This window comes from Pomacea canaliculata, linkage group LG7, assembly GCF_003073045.1.
Source record: "Pomacea canaliculata isolate SZHN2017 linkage group LG7, ASM307304v1, whole genome shotgun sequence".
Taxonomy (NCBI): Eukaryota; Metazoa; Mollusca; class Gastropoda; order Architaenioglossa; family Ampullariidae; genus Pomacea; species Pomacea canaliculata.
Genome location: NC_037596.1, coordinates 16,026,915 through 16,042,528, shown reverse-complemented (window position 1 = coordinate 16,042,528; position 15,614 = coordinate 16,026,915). Strand labels below are relative to the sequence as shown.

Here is a 15,614-nt window from a genome sequence, read left to right as displayed (position 1 = left end):
AAAGAGTGCGGCGAGCATGGTTTACATGCAGATGTTTACACGCGCTCGCAAACACATTCAACACACTCTTTCGTAAAAACGTTACATTCCCATTCTCTCTCACACTCAATGCCCTCACACGTCTCTTGGCCACGCTGGCTTCTTCGAAAAAAGCATACACAGTTCACAATAATATATTCCGTAAACATTATCCACGCATTTTATAACTCATACTCACCACTACACATACATACTAACGGACGTCTAGGGGAGACAACCCTGGCTTACTACTACGTGTCAGGGAGGATAACCCTCGTCCCCTGGAATCATAGTGATGTTATCATACTGTGGCCATGCGCTTACCATTAATACTATAAATATTGCAATTTTCAGATTTTTCTGTATCTCTTTCTATCTCTTCTAGTTTTATTGTCATCCATTTGCCGAGCTACATTTTTCTGTAAGTTCCTCTGTGTGGTGGATTGCTTGTGGCTTTCTACACTTTGCGTAAACTATAGCTATGACACCAAATCCTTTCTTATTACTGTTATTTTTCTGAAATTGTTTACACTAAAACGAACTTTTCGTATAATCTGGTGCTGATAAAACAAGACTTAGAAACTCTGATGAAGGCTGCGAAAAGAAATGATGTCACATTGGTGATAAAGTAAATCAGAGAGCTTAAAACAGTACCTTTATAGGGTGGATGATTAATACTCTGATTATTCTACTTTTTTAAAAATTCATGACGGTAACTTACGAGCAAGAACTTTCGAGTTTTGTCTCATTCGATGAATATGGAGGCACCTCCAGGATGATGTAGGCAAAGACACCAGTGACAGTAGCAGAGAGACAAGTGGCGAGGACAATGGCGGCCATGTACCAGACATCAGTAGGTCTACTGTCTGTAGGGTGTGGAGAACCTTCTGATGTTGGCATGTGTTGTGTCGGTTTTGTGTTGTCGATGTAAAGGTAGTGGAAGTTGATCTTTGGCGACTGGTGCCTGAAATACGATAGAGTTATATAAAAAATATAATACTTAAAAACACATACAGACACAGAGACCACACACACACCGAGTACCACATGTGTTCGTTTTTAAAGACAACCGAATGTGTGACATTCTTACTTACTGAGCTTAGCCAGAGTCGGCGCCATTGTTGACTGAATATCTGCATAGAGAAACAATTTCTCAGTATTAATGCTAACACAAATGTCGATTGTGACATCGCAAAAATGAAAAATGTCCTGATCAATAAGCCTGATTAACGCGTCTTGTAAATTCGAAGTTGTCACATGATTGCTAAAAAAAGTCTAGAGTGGGAGACAAGAAAAACTACCACCCAGTTTCAACTCTTCTATTTAAATTCAGGAAATTGGAGAAAGGCTTTGACATCTCTTCTGTCATTTTAAAGTCTCTTTTCGTATACTTCGATTTCTGCCTTTGGTATTCATCTTTATGAGGGACACTTGTTTCTTCTGTGTTCTCTCAGACCTAGTGTTTGGTTCGCTCTGTCCTGTCTTTCCCACTAGCAAGGACCTCATGATAATCTATCAAGGACTAAAGGCTTATTTTTAAGGACATTTCTTTTGTAATATGTGTGAGTGTGTGTTTCTGAGAAATATACATAGATTGTAATATAAATATAAAAACTCATCAGTACAGTTATATTTATTTCACTGTGATGTATACAATCTTAATACTAGATGTACAATCACAAAGTCACATACACACTTATAAACACACATTTCAAAGCACAGTGAGATGATACACTGACTTACACAGTGCTTAAATCTCTATCATCTCTACAAACTTCATTTCCCTACGACGGAAAATATTTTTGACTATTCTCAAATAAAATCGAAGGTTACTAAGCATCTTAGTTGTAATAATACTGAGTAGATAAAGCTTGATTGAACACACAAAAATAGTCTGGTTTGTAATAGAACCTGAACCTTTATAACCTTACAACCTTTTATATGTAAGCCAATAGTCACAAGGCACATGATAATTTGTAGATGCGGCCTGTACAAATGTCACCCTTAGTCATGACACATGGAATGTATAATCGTATAATTAAGTCAACAATAACCAATAAAACTCTCCTCTTTTTCACATATGTGTGTAGTTGTAAACATAAGTAGGTGTGATTGTTTACCATGTTGTTGTATTCATCATTATGTGTTTATAATGTTTACGTAAAATGCACTGACCTTGTACAGTGATGTAAACAGAGGTACTGACACCTCTATCCCAAACTTCAAAGACCCACTCGCCGCTGTCGTTTACCTGAAACTTCTTCTGAAAGATGTATTCAACTCTGCCTTCTGATGAGTTTGTGTGACACTCACAGCTCAGACTGTGATTGACACAGGTAGTGTTTGTCAGTACGTACTTGCAGACATTAGCATCCTGCCTTTGTCCGTCTTTAGATACATACAGGGTAATTCCACTGTTGTTTCTATTATTATTATTAACATAGAATAGAATGTCCGACATCACACCTTCAGCAAAGGTGAACTTGCTTTGTCCTCCCTTTATTTCTAGCGACAAGCACTCAGCTGAAACAAACATGTTGATTTTTAATGAAAATATTGATTCGTACTCGCAACATGACTGATCTCATATTTTTTTGGACAACAGACCACCCTTTTCACTAATATATATATTTGCCATTTTAAAATGCATCTTATTAACTAAGTATGATATGCCATGGTGATGCTTAAAGTTGGTGGATATGTACATATTGTTTCTCTCTCTGTATGTCTGCGTGAGTGTGTGTGTGTAAAGCGCGTGTCTTCATTTTTATATCGCTATGTATTCCTCTTAACACATATTTATCAAAGAAAATTAAAAAAAACTATGGTTTGTATGTTTCGATAAATGTAATTTTTATTTTTGCTAAAAATTGTAAGTAAACTATAAAAACATTAGTAAAAGCAAACTTAGCCACTTACCTTCAAAAAGAAAGTGATAGAAAAGAGACACTTGCAATACGATGGAAAATCTTTTCATATAAAGTCCTCGAAGCCACATCCTGTCTCGATAGGCATAGAAGAAGAAAACAGTCTTAATGACAAGAATACAAAGACATTTGTTGGTAAAAGAATTTACGAAGTTTATAACTCCGCTTGAGGTAACATTTGGGTTTAAATGTAATTTTACGGTTGTAGATCTTTATTCTTTTCTTCTTATATCCTGTTATTTAATTATTATTTATGCTATTGTTATTTAATTAAATTCCTTGAAAGTAAATGATTTTTAATTTCTGTCACACCACCTATGAAGGATGTGTTTTGACTTTTTTATTTTATTTGCTGCATCTAAAAGTTGTTCATGTTTTACGTGATCATAACATTTATTTTACTTTGTGAAAATAATAAACAAAAGCATATTACTAACCTGTCAAAATAAAAGAAGGACAACAGACACTAGAAATACGATGAATTCTCCAATATCAAGTCCCTTATAACACAGAGTGTTAGATGGTGATAACAGAAACAAACACAATTATCGCCATGATCTTTGTACTGGGAAGTACAGGGTGAACAATGAGGGAATTATTGTCTAGAATATTTCCTTGTCACGTGTTTCACACAACATGTCCCTGTCAGACCTCTCCCTCTACTTCCACCTCCACCTCCCGGGAAGTTAGTGAAAGCCAAGGGACTGAATACACTTTCTGCAAGATCGGGTGAATTCGTGAATTTCCTTCATTCTAAAATAATCTCAACTACTGTATGCACATTCTTAATATAAAGTTTTATTGCTGGATTATTGACAGATCATTACTTGGGGAGGTGGCATCATCGCCGTTGCCCAGTCTTCATGTGGAGTTGATAATCTACTTACAGGCCGGCCAGTGGTAAGCTCTCTAACCAATTTCAATCCCACGTTTCCTGTACAATTGTCCGGGTGGTATCATGTCCAGATGGTGTCATGTTCGCGAGAATATATTGACCACTACATTTCATGACCATATCTCTCTCCAAACATGTTTGTAACAAGGGTAGGAGTAGCCAATACAAAAGTTCTCCTCGTGTCCTCACAAAGAAGACAGACAGACAGACAGACAGACAGACAGACAGACAGACAGACAGACAGACAGACAGACAGACAGACAGACAGACAGACAGACGACAGACAGACAGACCCAGACAGACAGACAGACAGACAGACAGACAGACAGACAGACAGACAGACAGACAGACAGACAGACAGACAGACACATAAGCCATTTCTATGCTGCGACAGTAAACCTTATCACCCATAATGCGTTGACTTGAAACAGAAACTTTTATGGTTAAAGATTTCACAAATGGTAAACTTCCTCTGCATATTTCCTTGGTATGCAAAACTCATTTTGGATGGGAGCTTCACGGTCACGTGACTGAACTGCAGTGGCCGGGTGAAAGAAAGAAGGAAAATAAAATTTTAGTTTTTTTTAGTCAAGATAACCAACACAATAGATATATATTTTTTTAAGTTACTGCACAAATTGTTTATGGTCCTTAATTGTCTGCTGACTAGTTCATTGTAATAAGAACTATTTAACAGAAGATTTTTCTCCACTTGCAAGAGCTCGTTGATGCACTACTCATAATCCTCTATTCAATCAGTAGGAATGAAGAGGGTTTGAAATGCTGCTCACGACTGTGGTGATATTTAATTAATATGAAAATGATAACAAAGGTGTGTTAAATTGACTCTTTTACTGTTAGTAGTCCGCTGGCGGAGAGAAATTTAAATTGCAATCAGAAAAACAACACTGTGCTCTTTTCTGTTTCTCCCATCATTCGTTCATGTAACAAAATAATATTAACTGTTTTAATAACTTTAAGAACATTTATTATGAAGGGAAATAATAAGTTAAATGTAAAACATCATTTGTAAAGCCTCGGTGGTAGTTCTGGTGTTGATGGTATTGTGGCCGTGGAGGTTACGGAGTCAGCGTCAGTCTCGACAGACTTTCTGAAGTCAGTAGTCTCCTCCTCCTTCACGGAACATGAAAAGTGCTCTGCACAAAACGTATTATGGCGACGATAAATATCTTGATAATAAAACTGCACTGATTTAAATCATTGAAAGATAATAATAAAATTTCTTATACAGTATTTAGAGATTTTAAAGAGTTCAATAAACGTGTACAAAATCTGAATTTCTGAATGATAAGCAACAATGTTAATGACACTATACTATAGAAATGTCAATGTTAAGGATTCTATTTTTGGGGCTTTTATTATATTTTTTGAACCTTCAAAATATGTTGGTACTGACGAGAAGTAGCATAGCCATGATGTAGTCCACATGACGGAGTATAGTTATTAAAATATCGAGTGGAGTGAAGTCGTCTGCTTCTAATTCTTAAATACTTATACTCTTCCTCTAACCCACACTCTTATTGTAAACACTAATCTTAAACTGAGCCTAAATATAATAAAAAAAAATATAATAAAAATATAATAAAAAACAAACTTCCTCTTTCTAGTAAATAGCTTCTGAGTCATCAGTGACAAAGTGGAAGAGTGTTTCTACGCCTGAAGACCATTCGACTAAAGTGACTTCTACCTTGGCTAAAAGAGAAAAACTTACTACCTTTTGTAAAGTGTGTGTCACGTGCTTCAGTAGTTCGCTCCAGATGGTGAGCTGACTGCACGTGACATGATGTAGAGGTCATTGAACTCTGAACTTCACACTGACCTTGTTCCATCCGTCCAGGATCATCATACTGATGCACTCTCTGTCATCGTAATCGTCTGTTCTATAGAATTTCTCGAGCAGATAAACTGTATTCTATCATTTATTATGATTGTTTACCTCACCCAAACATCTTTGGAAAATAACAGTTGTTTTAAGTAAATGAGATTTAACATACTTTTGACATGATATTTCTTGTAAATTTTGAATAACAATTTATAATCATTATCTGTTTTATAAGATGATTGTAATGACATTACTTTGTTAATTATGAATAAAATGTATAAAATCAGCAGAGCTTGTAATTATAATTAGCGAATAATGCATGAATTCTTTCAAATTTCGTGCAAAGTGTTCACACACTTACCGGCCTTTGGTGTTTTGAAAACAACTGACAAAACGATTAACAGCTGTCAATGTCCTTGTGACCAGCTTTCCCACTGAGCCACTTGACACTACAAAGCCAGACAGGAAGAGCTAAATCGTGGTTTTAAAATAGAACTCCGCGCTCAACAGACTTCCAAAACAGGAAAATTAGTGATAAAAAACAAAAGTGAGAGACTGTAAGAAAGATCCCATACCTGCCTTACCCAGGACAGGGCGATGGGTATTGGAATGACAACGGAAAACTGCGACCAACGATATGATGATGAAGACGACAATAACGATGATTATTAAAATGACTAGGGTTGTAGTTGACAGAGTGTAGCTTTGGATGATAGGGGTCACACCCGTCACTTGTGCAGGCTCTGTACTTTGGTGATCATGTGATGAAGTGATGCTTTCTGTTAGAAACAAAAGCTCTTTATAACGGGAAAGGAAGTGAAGTCGTACACAGTAACAAATAGACATGGAACACAAACAAACAAACCCGCATATGCATTCAAGAAAACAGACACTATATAAATACAAAGGCATAGACATATGAGATAAACCGACCTATTGTTTGAGTGACAAATAGTTGACAGAAAATAAGAGGAAATAGAGTCAAGGACCGACGTGCTGCTGCACAACAGTTAAATAGGAAAAGGACAAACTGACGAATTTAGGAATTATATAAACCTAATAAATTGTCCAAACGAAAATATGTCTATGGTTTCTGCATTTCTTTGTAAGCTCTCTCTATTTTTTCTACCTAGGTTTCTAGTGTTACTAATACAAAACAAGCACACAGACACACACACTTTAGTTATCGTAAAAGAATCTACAAAAATGACCCATTTATATAAAAACAAAATTTAAAAAGCCGTGCACACAGACTATTCATCCAGACATACAGAGGAAAGGTAAAAAGAAGGTAGCATTTCTAGAAAGACTCACGAATGACGGTGATGTCAACAAGTGTCCTCCCATGGTTAGCAATGTGGAACAGCCACTGGCCGCCATCTTGCTCTGTAAAGGTCATTCTCAGGCGATATCGATATGATCCTGAACTTTCACCCATACACTCACATGGACCGGATTTCAGCTGACAAACTCCTGAGGGTGATTGCTCGATCTGACATTTTGTGATGAAAAACCCATCATCAGTCGACTGATGTTGGACAATTAGTTGTAAACTAACATTCAACGATCGGTAATCAGTGAGGAAGAAATCAATGTTGTACTCCACTCCGTTTTCCACAGTAATTTCATGGATGTCAGTCTTCAATTCCCACGCGCAACAATCTATCGAAAAAAATGAAATAAAATGCTTATGAATTTCTTTTTTTTTATCTCTTTTTAGGAGAAATTCTTTGATGCGTTTGAAGGGAGGAAATGTAACTTAGAAGGCATCATTGATCTTTAATTCTGTATAACACATAAGCATATTCTAATATTTCTAGTCCCTAGGTTTTACACCATACAGCTAGGTGTGATATAGGTTCAATAGGTATTTTTCCATTTTCTTTTATCGTTGAGTGTTTCTAAAAAAAAAAAAAAATTATAGACATCATTCAAATCTCGTGGTTAAGACCATGCGAATTGTAAATCTTACTTTATTATGTACAAAACAGTTCAGAAACAACTGCAGCTCATCTTCAATCTTTTGGGTATATTTCAAACATTAAGTGAACTGGCTGCTTCCCTTGTTTTGTCTTGTGTATTGTTGTATCGGAGAACACTTCTCTTGTATAGCTCTCTAACCGTACATTTTGTTGATTGGTTATTTACATCTTTTCACTGGACTGACTTTATTCGTTCGGCTTTCAATAACATGTTTAAGTCTGAAAAAACTACCCTGACTTGAAAACAACATGTATTATTTGTATAAAAGTAACAATATTTACATCGTTAAAATGATTCTTTTGTTAAACAACAAGTTACGATTCTTGGAGTCACTCTGTTAGAAAAGTTTCATTATTTCTTGACAATATCGTCTGATGTATCAAAGTATCAACTATCATTACAATTATTATACTCACCTGTCCAAGGAAAAACCACTAAACTAGTCAAAAGCATCGCGATTGAAAATCGTCACCGAAGTTTGAGACAAAACATTGTTGTGTTAGTTTATGGAGGTGAAAAGACAGCAACTCTGTGAGCCTTTAGCTTCGTCGTCTTATTCACTCACCTCGAGATCTTTTAAATTAGTTAAAAGGAAAATTATCCTTTGTAAGACGATTAAGATTATATTAAAAATTTCCTTGTTTTTGAGAAATGTCAGAACAATTTAAATTTCGGCATAGTTTGAATCCTTTGCTCTTGATGTGGTGTCAAATATGGTCTGAAACACATTTCATTCCGGCTACAATATTTAGAGTGATCGTAGTAGTTTGGAGGACTATGTCACAGACTTGATGTTTCTATAATATTATCCAGTGAAGGATGAGAAAAGGAAACTATGAGACCATTGTAAAGTCTCGGAATATTTTCTGATTGTTTAGACAGTGCGCAGAAATCATCGTGCCAGCTTAGAAAGTGGTCATGTCTTATAATAGTTGGAGGTCTGCTAATCAAAGTGGATTGTGTTACAAGAAGACATTTTCATGAACAGAGTACAGCTCAGTTTAAAATTCCTTACCCCACTATGCTATTATACCATAAAGAAGACATCTTCCAAGGACATAAAGAAAGTGTGACATAGAGGTAAACAGAAAAAAAATTGGATGATTAAAGTTGAGGAATGTACAGGCCGTCCAATGGAAGATCTGATAAACATTTCACACGCTAAACCCAATGACACAAGTCAACAAAGGTCCTCGATGTTTAGAAGAGCTATTTTAGGCAAGGTTTAAGGTTAGTGTTTATAAATAGGGCATGGTTAGAGGGATGGGGTTGACAATATAAGAAATTAGAAGTTCTATTTATAGTGAGGTTTACGATGCTGGGCTCCGGTGCATAGGCGGTCTTAACTCGAGTTAAGACCGCAGTTAAGCCAAGCACGCTGTCTTAACCTAAGACGCCTGCTAAGCGCGGTGCATGAGCGGTCTCAACTCGCTAAGCAAGCGGTCTTAGTCTTAAAATTTAAGACTGGTCCCCCCCAGGCTTAACTCCTTGCTTAACCGCGACACGCTGCTTACGCATGACCGCACGGCGGCTGTCGTAGTAACAGTGGCGCTTGATCGTGTTGTTTACTGAGTTGCCCAGCGTATACCATTGACAGATACAGATTTTTCACTACTTCAGGGATCGATCAAATCCATTTGATATGTATGACGTCGATTTGTTTCATTGTTTTCGATTCCGTCGAGCGAACATAACAGTGGAAAATGATTTCGACCATCATTTTCAACGAAAAGGCCGATCTATTCCGCCTTTGTTGCAGGTAAGACTACAGTCACCGCCACTATATAATATATAATTAATAAGTGTAATTGACAGCATTACGTTAAAAATATTTAATAATGTTAGAATGACATGAAAATATAGCTACACAATAAAACAATGGCGTATAACTTAAGACGGTGTTGACGACAGTGGGTGATGTTTGTTGTTATTATTGCTGCTCTCAGGTAAACATGAGACCACAAAACTTATACATATTTGGAAAGGAAAAAACTTGAACTTTGCAATAAAAGTAATGAAAATTTTCGACTTTCACTCTGGTGACAGCAATAATCCAAAAAATTCACAGTTTGCTATACTTGGCTCATATGAGCAGAGGCACAATTCTGGCCCACCCACTGTGCTCCAAGTGTTGCTTTAGAGTATGTAAACATTATTTAAAAATTGATATCATTGTATTTAAGTAAAACAACACAGAATAAAGTAGCAGAGCACCCAGAATCTCTTATATAGTTTGATTTAATACATGTTTATCAATTTGACAGGCAGTTCCTTGCAGTATGTCTCAAGTTGTAAGCATGTGGCTCAAGAGATAGATAATCATAATAGGTTAATGTTCACATCGTCCTTTTTAACTAAAAATGGACAGTTTTGTTTAGATGTGAATACTAAAATATATAAATCATTGAGGTCAATAATATTTCCTATGTCTTTTGCAGGTGATGGTGGCATTACAATTTTATGCTACAAGCACAATGCAAGTTGTAGTGGCTGACAGCATTGACATGGGATGAATATGGGAGACAGTGGCTACCCGCTGAGGGACTGGCTTAGTTTCCCTTTTTTTAAAATGCAGACAAAGGAAAAGAACTCCTCCCCTTTAATATCATATGCTTCAGAATATATTTGTGACTTCAGATACATCCCTGCCAAAGCAGCAAAAATCATCATGTGTTCCATTGTGCTGTCCATAATTTCTTACTGAATGGTCACATTATTATTCAATTTGACTTTGCTGAATAGCAACATCCACCCCAATCAGTTGGTGAACACTTTCAGCAGCTGGCATTACCAATCCAGTTTTCCATCTGTTTTCTGTCTAGTATTTGTTACCTCAGCCTGTGCCAGATTTATTTTGATTTCCATGAATTGGCAATTCGTTTTTAACAGATTCAGTTCACTGTCCAGGAGCTACAAAGTTTTTTCGTTCTCTTATCTTTGTTGTGCATTCTTTTGTATCATCAGGTATTTTGCCTTTCTTCGGTGACCCAGTTGACGGATGGAATTCTGGCTGCTTGGTACACTCACTTGTGTGTTTTATCTGACAGTCAAAAAAGTTTTTTTCAGAAATGTGCAGCTGTCTAGCCTAAGCCGCTTTGATGGCTTTGAATATTGCTGTGTGGCTCTCTGTGTGGTCTTGATGCTGCACGAAAGAAATGTTTCTAGAACAATATGATCATGACACTTCTACTTGGGAGCACTGAGTACTTACATCGCATTAGTTATTAAAGGTATTGTTGAATTACTCTTCTGTGTAAGGTTTCTATATAAAAAGTTATTGTGTTGCTTGTTATTCTTTGTGATGCCAAGTAAACTAGTAAAAGCATTATGTTTATATTTACTACATGCTGCTAGTAGGATTGTGAAGGACATGTTTCTCTCTTTAGAGTTATATTTAGCACTTTTCACTGGGACTCAGGTGTAGCCATTTCAGAACTTTAACATCTTATTTGTAACTGTTTAAGAATGTAGACACTGCAAAATCTGTCATTCAGAAGCTGAGTGTCTACTGGAATCTAAACTGTAAACACTGGTACTCTAACATGCATTAGACTTGTAGGTTAAAACTTGTTAAATGTCCAAACTGACTGTGATGTAAAGACAAAACCTGCTGGTACATCTCCAAATATGTCATAGTCTGTGTTTGGCACTTGAATTAAACAATTAATTTTAAGCCAGCTGTGGAAAATTATATGTAGCTGCCCTCTCTAAAAAGTACAAAAACCTTGGTGGCTTTTCCTTAATATTTCATGTTTTGTTCAAAAATACCTCAGGATAACTCTGTGATATAGCAAGCACATTTTTAAACAATTTCCATTTGAAGATATCATCATCTGATGTTCAATTCATTGTTGTTTGTTATGCATGAAAAAATAAATCTGCAGTATACTTCTAGCAAAAGGCATTCCATTGTTGAATAGAAGATGAACTGGAGTGTTCTAATTGCACTCCTATATATGTCAATTATTTTTTATTACTCTCCCCTATCATGAAAAAACTTCCTGGAGGAACCAGCGTAAATGATTCACCACCTGTAAGAAAACTAAATCAAGAATGGTATCTAGTTATTTAAATAAATGTATTCGGATGGAAATACGTATTTACAAACTGGCTGTGTGTGTGACTATAGCTTTGCATTTGCTATTTCTCTCGGTATCTAGAGCTTTTTCTGCGGATGACACACGTAAAAAAAAATGTACACAGGTAAACAAAATACTAACCTTCGATGTTGTGCCTTCCATCAGTTCTCTGAAATCAATCTACCAAAATATTAATCACTTTCTCCATTCATCACGGGTGTTTCTGTGTGGCCCTGTTCCGTGGTGGATTTTTTGACGACTGAGAATGAAATTATGGAAGATCTTAAAATCCGCTCATTTCTTTCTTATTTCATCTTTTTCTTTTTTCTGGTAAAGCCTCTTCTTCTCTGGTAACCTCTCGATTAAGACTAATATTTCGCTGTCGCACATCCCTACTTTCGTTTCAACCATGGTGCGCAGACGAATTTCGCGGCTCGGCACCATCGCTGTAGCGCAGTTTTATTTGGAATATACGGTGCAAGGCCGCTCCGGACGAATTTATTTATATCACTGACCTCGACCGCCGCGCTGACCTGACCCGTTTCTCAGCTAAGCAAGGGCTGAGATCGCTCATGCAACAGGATTGAACGCGAACTTAGCCAAGACGAAAAGCGAGTTAAGCAAGGCATCTTAAGACGAAAAGTTAAGACAGCCTATGCACCGGAGCCCTGGTGTCGCCTGACCAAAGCAGACGACGTGACTTAACAGAAGTTGTTCGACCTTTGCCCTTTCTTACTTCCTGATGTTTGAAATCGATGGCAACGCCATGGTTTACTATAAATGTTTTGACCGGTCTAAAATAAACCGAAACAAATATCTAGTTTATTTCCGTATATTGACCTGTCAGATGTCACACACACGTACACACGCAGAAAGATAAAAATGACAAATTATAAGAAAAAATGATGTATTTTTTACATCTAGTCCTCGATATAAGTAGAAGAAACTGAAACACTACCAACCCTACCAAATGAGAGTTAGTGAAGTATTTCTACAACAGTGTAGAGCTGAACGTCGCCCGCATCAGTGGATTGACCAAGGCGGTCAGCTGACTGCCCGTCACGTGACAAAGATTCTCTTAAAGTCTGTGTTACATGGTCGACGTATTCCACTTTATCAAGAATATGATACAGTTGACAGTCCATGGAATTAATTTCTGTTACCTCATTCATCTGTGCTGAAAAGGTTCAAAAGATAATAATAAAATAATAATAATAATAATAATAATAATAATAATAATAATAATAATAATAATAATAATAATAATAATAATAATAATAATAATAGCAGCTATCGTTACAAACCGCAAAGCTGAACAGACCTACAAAACAACGAGGTTGCGAGTCGATAACTAATCAAGGATTTTGTGATGAAAGAAAAAGAAACCGTAAGGAATCGGTTGGTGACCGCAAAAAAGGTCATACCTGCTTCGCCCTCGAGAGTGTGTTCTGACCTGGCACGACACCGTACGACTGCCACCAACGATATGATGATGAGAATGACAATAACGGTGATGACGGAAATTACTTGTATCAACCCCTTCACTTCTGGTTGTTCTGTACTCTGGTGACCTTGTAACAAAGTGTTGCTATTAAAAGTTTAATTATGAAAATGGGAGTGAACACATTAGCATGAAGTTGTAAAAGTACTCACGTATAAAATAGATTGATCAATGGCCGGACAGACAAACTATCTGACAGTTAAGGATAGAGCAATCAGACTCAGGTGTGGAGCAGGTAGACTTACCAATGACTGTGATGTTAACAATCGTCCCCTCGTGACTGACAATGTCAAACTTCCACAGACCGCCATCTTGTTGTTTAAACATCATCCTCAATCGGTATTGGTATGTCTCTGACCTTTCACCTATGCACTCACACGGGCCAAACAAGATTTGACAACCGCCTGTCTCTGAGTGGTGTATGAGACATTTAGGGTCAAATGTCACACCACCAATTTTTTGATGTTGTACAACTATCTTCACTCCGATGTCTACAGCTGTAGAATCATTGAGAAAGAAGTCGACATTCGATTCCAATCCGTTTTCAACAGTAATACTCTGGCTGTTGGTGTAGATGTTCAAGGCACGACGAGCTGTTACAAAACAGTTGAGAATAATACTCAAGAATTTGCAATTCTACAAATTGTTAGAACTTTTTTGACAAAAGGTTAATATGGTTTCAACCCTGTCATTCTTCCTTTGCGAGTTAATTATACATATCTGCTAAACTACCAAAATACATACACACATACACAAATATTAACATACACGTCTTTACACATACACAGACACAAGCAAATCAGTTATATATGGTAGAAAACTGTAGCTCCACACAAAATAATAAAGTATAAAAGAGGACTCACGAATGACTGTAATATTAACAAATATTTCCTCATTGTTGCCAGTAATGAACACCCACTGGCCGCCATCCTGCTCTGTAAAGGTCATCCTTAGTCGATATCGATATGACCCTGAACTTTCACCCACACACTCGCATGGACCGAGTGTCGGCTGACAGACTCCTGTGTCTGAGTGATCAATCCGACATTTTCTGCTTGAACTTCCATTACCTAACCGATGTTGGACAGTTAGTCGTAGACTAACATTCAGAGATCGATAATCACTGAGGGAGAAATCAATGTTGGACTCCACTCCGTTTACTACAGTAATATCATGGTTGACAGTCTGTAGTTTCCACATGCAGCAATCTGTATCAATAAAAAGTAAAATATTGACGGATTTATTCCTTGTTTTTCACTTCTTTATTGAGGAAGCCCTTTTATTGAGTTTCAACGCAGTAAACGATTCATATAAATCTTTCTCAATCGTAAATTCTGTTTTAAAAAATTATCTGAAGATATTATTACTAGAAAAAACCTGTAACTGTTACAGAATTTGGGAAATAAAGGAATTATTGCTACGTGGATAGATGAGAACTGTTGTTAAGCAGCAAGTCATAATTTCTTGAACAGATGACAGCAGTCATACGTTTTTTTAAAACGTGAGGGAATATTACCAGAAAGATTTATCAGTGACAGACAATATTATTTTTTTATAAAAGGTTCCGAAAACGCATGTAAAATACTGTTGTTGCAATAAAACATGATTTACTTACCTTCCAAAAAGTTAAAGAAGAATATCGATAAAGTTATAACAAATCTTTTCAGACACTTATCCCTAGAAGCCATTGCCTTTAAATGATGTTTACACAGAAGACCACACAGAGCACCACTTCCTCTTGATTTCATGTCGAAACTTCTGGGGCGACTTCCTCCACACGATTCGTAGTTGGAACATTGGACTGCCTTGTCCTCGCTTGATTTAGTTACAGATTTGTTTATTCGTGGACTAAAACTTGACAACATTAGCGGTTATTTTTGTATTAAAATAGAAACTTTGAAAGTTCATTTAATGAGGATTTTTTTATATGTTTCCCCCTTGAACCATAAGATGTAAATGCATATTTAAAAAGAGGTTTTTGTAACATTTTTATGTATCTGCGTAAATATATTTATTCGCCTGAACAATATTCGCCTTTTCTCCGTTTCTCACAGTAACAAGTCTTCCTGTTTGTCTTCCTTGACCGTTGATACAAGGAAATAAAAGCTGAAGACTCTTACAGTTCTTCAAACTTCAGAAAGATTCCCTGTTGCTGAAGAGTAGTAGTTGGTACGGATTTTGAAACGATATGTAAAGGTGTTTTTATCTGTATACATTATTTATTTACTGGTATCAGTACGATTATATGTGTAGTCATAATTTAGTAATCTGCTTGCATGTTTTTTTCTGTTAGTTTCAATTTTCATTATTTGACTAAGCTGTGAGACACAACAAGAAACAAGTATAAACACACATGTAAAGCAAGTGA

The 15,614-nt window shown here is 36.5% G+C and overlaps 2 protein-coding genes across 2 annotated transcripts; both read right to left on the bottom strand.

The window, feature by feature from the left end:
- Nucleotides 1-119: 119 nt before the first annotated feature.
- On the bottom strand, nucleotides 120-3,433 carry LOC112568958. The gene is made up of 5 exons (XM_025246546.1): nucleotides 3,383-3,433; nucleotides 2,938-3,017; nucleotides 2,194-2,541; nucleotides 1,113-1,151; nucleotides 120-982 (listed from the first exon to the last, which is right to left on the bottom strand). The coding sequence occupies exons 2-5, from the start codon at nucleotides 3,014-3,016 to the stop codon at nucleotides 723-725; spliced, it is 726 nt and encodes a 241-aa protein (XP_025102331.1). The 5' UTR covers nucleotide 3,017; nucleotides 3,383-3,433; the 3' UTR covers nucleotides 120-722.
- A 1,378-nt stretch (nucleotides 3,434-4,811) lies between these two features.
- On the bottom strand, nucleotides 4,812-15,110 carry LOC112569595. The gene is made up of 10 exons (XM_025247417.1): nucleotides 14,862-15,110; nucleotides 14,110-14,454; nucleotides 13,492-13,839; nucleotides 13,170-13,316; nucleotides 12,713-12,922; nucleotides 6,998-7,345; nucleotides 6,259-6,462; nucleotides 6,045-6,132; nucleotides 5,576-5,720; nucleotides 4,812-4,997 (listed from the first exon to the last, which is right to left on the bottom strand). Exons 1-5 carry the CDS (start codon nucleotides 14,992-14,994, stop codon nucleotides 12,723-12,725), a joined length of 1,173 nt encoding a protein of 390 aa, XP_025103202.1. The 5' UTR covers nucleotides 14,995-15,110; the 3' UTR covers nucleotides 4,812-4,997; nucleotides 5,576-5,720; nucleotides 6,045-6,132; nucleotides 6,259-6,462; nucleotides 6,998-7,345; nucleotides 12,713-12,722.
- Nucleotides 15,111-15,614: the final 504 nt, after the last annotated feature.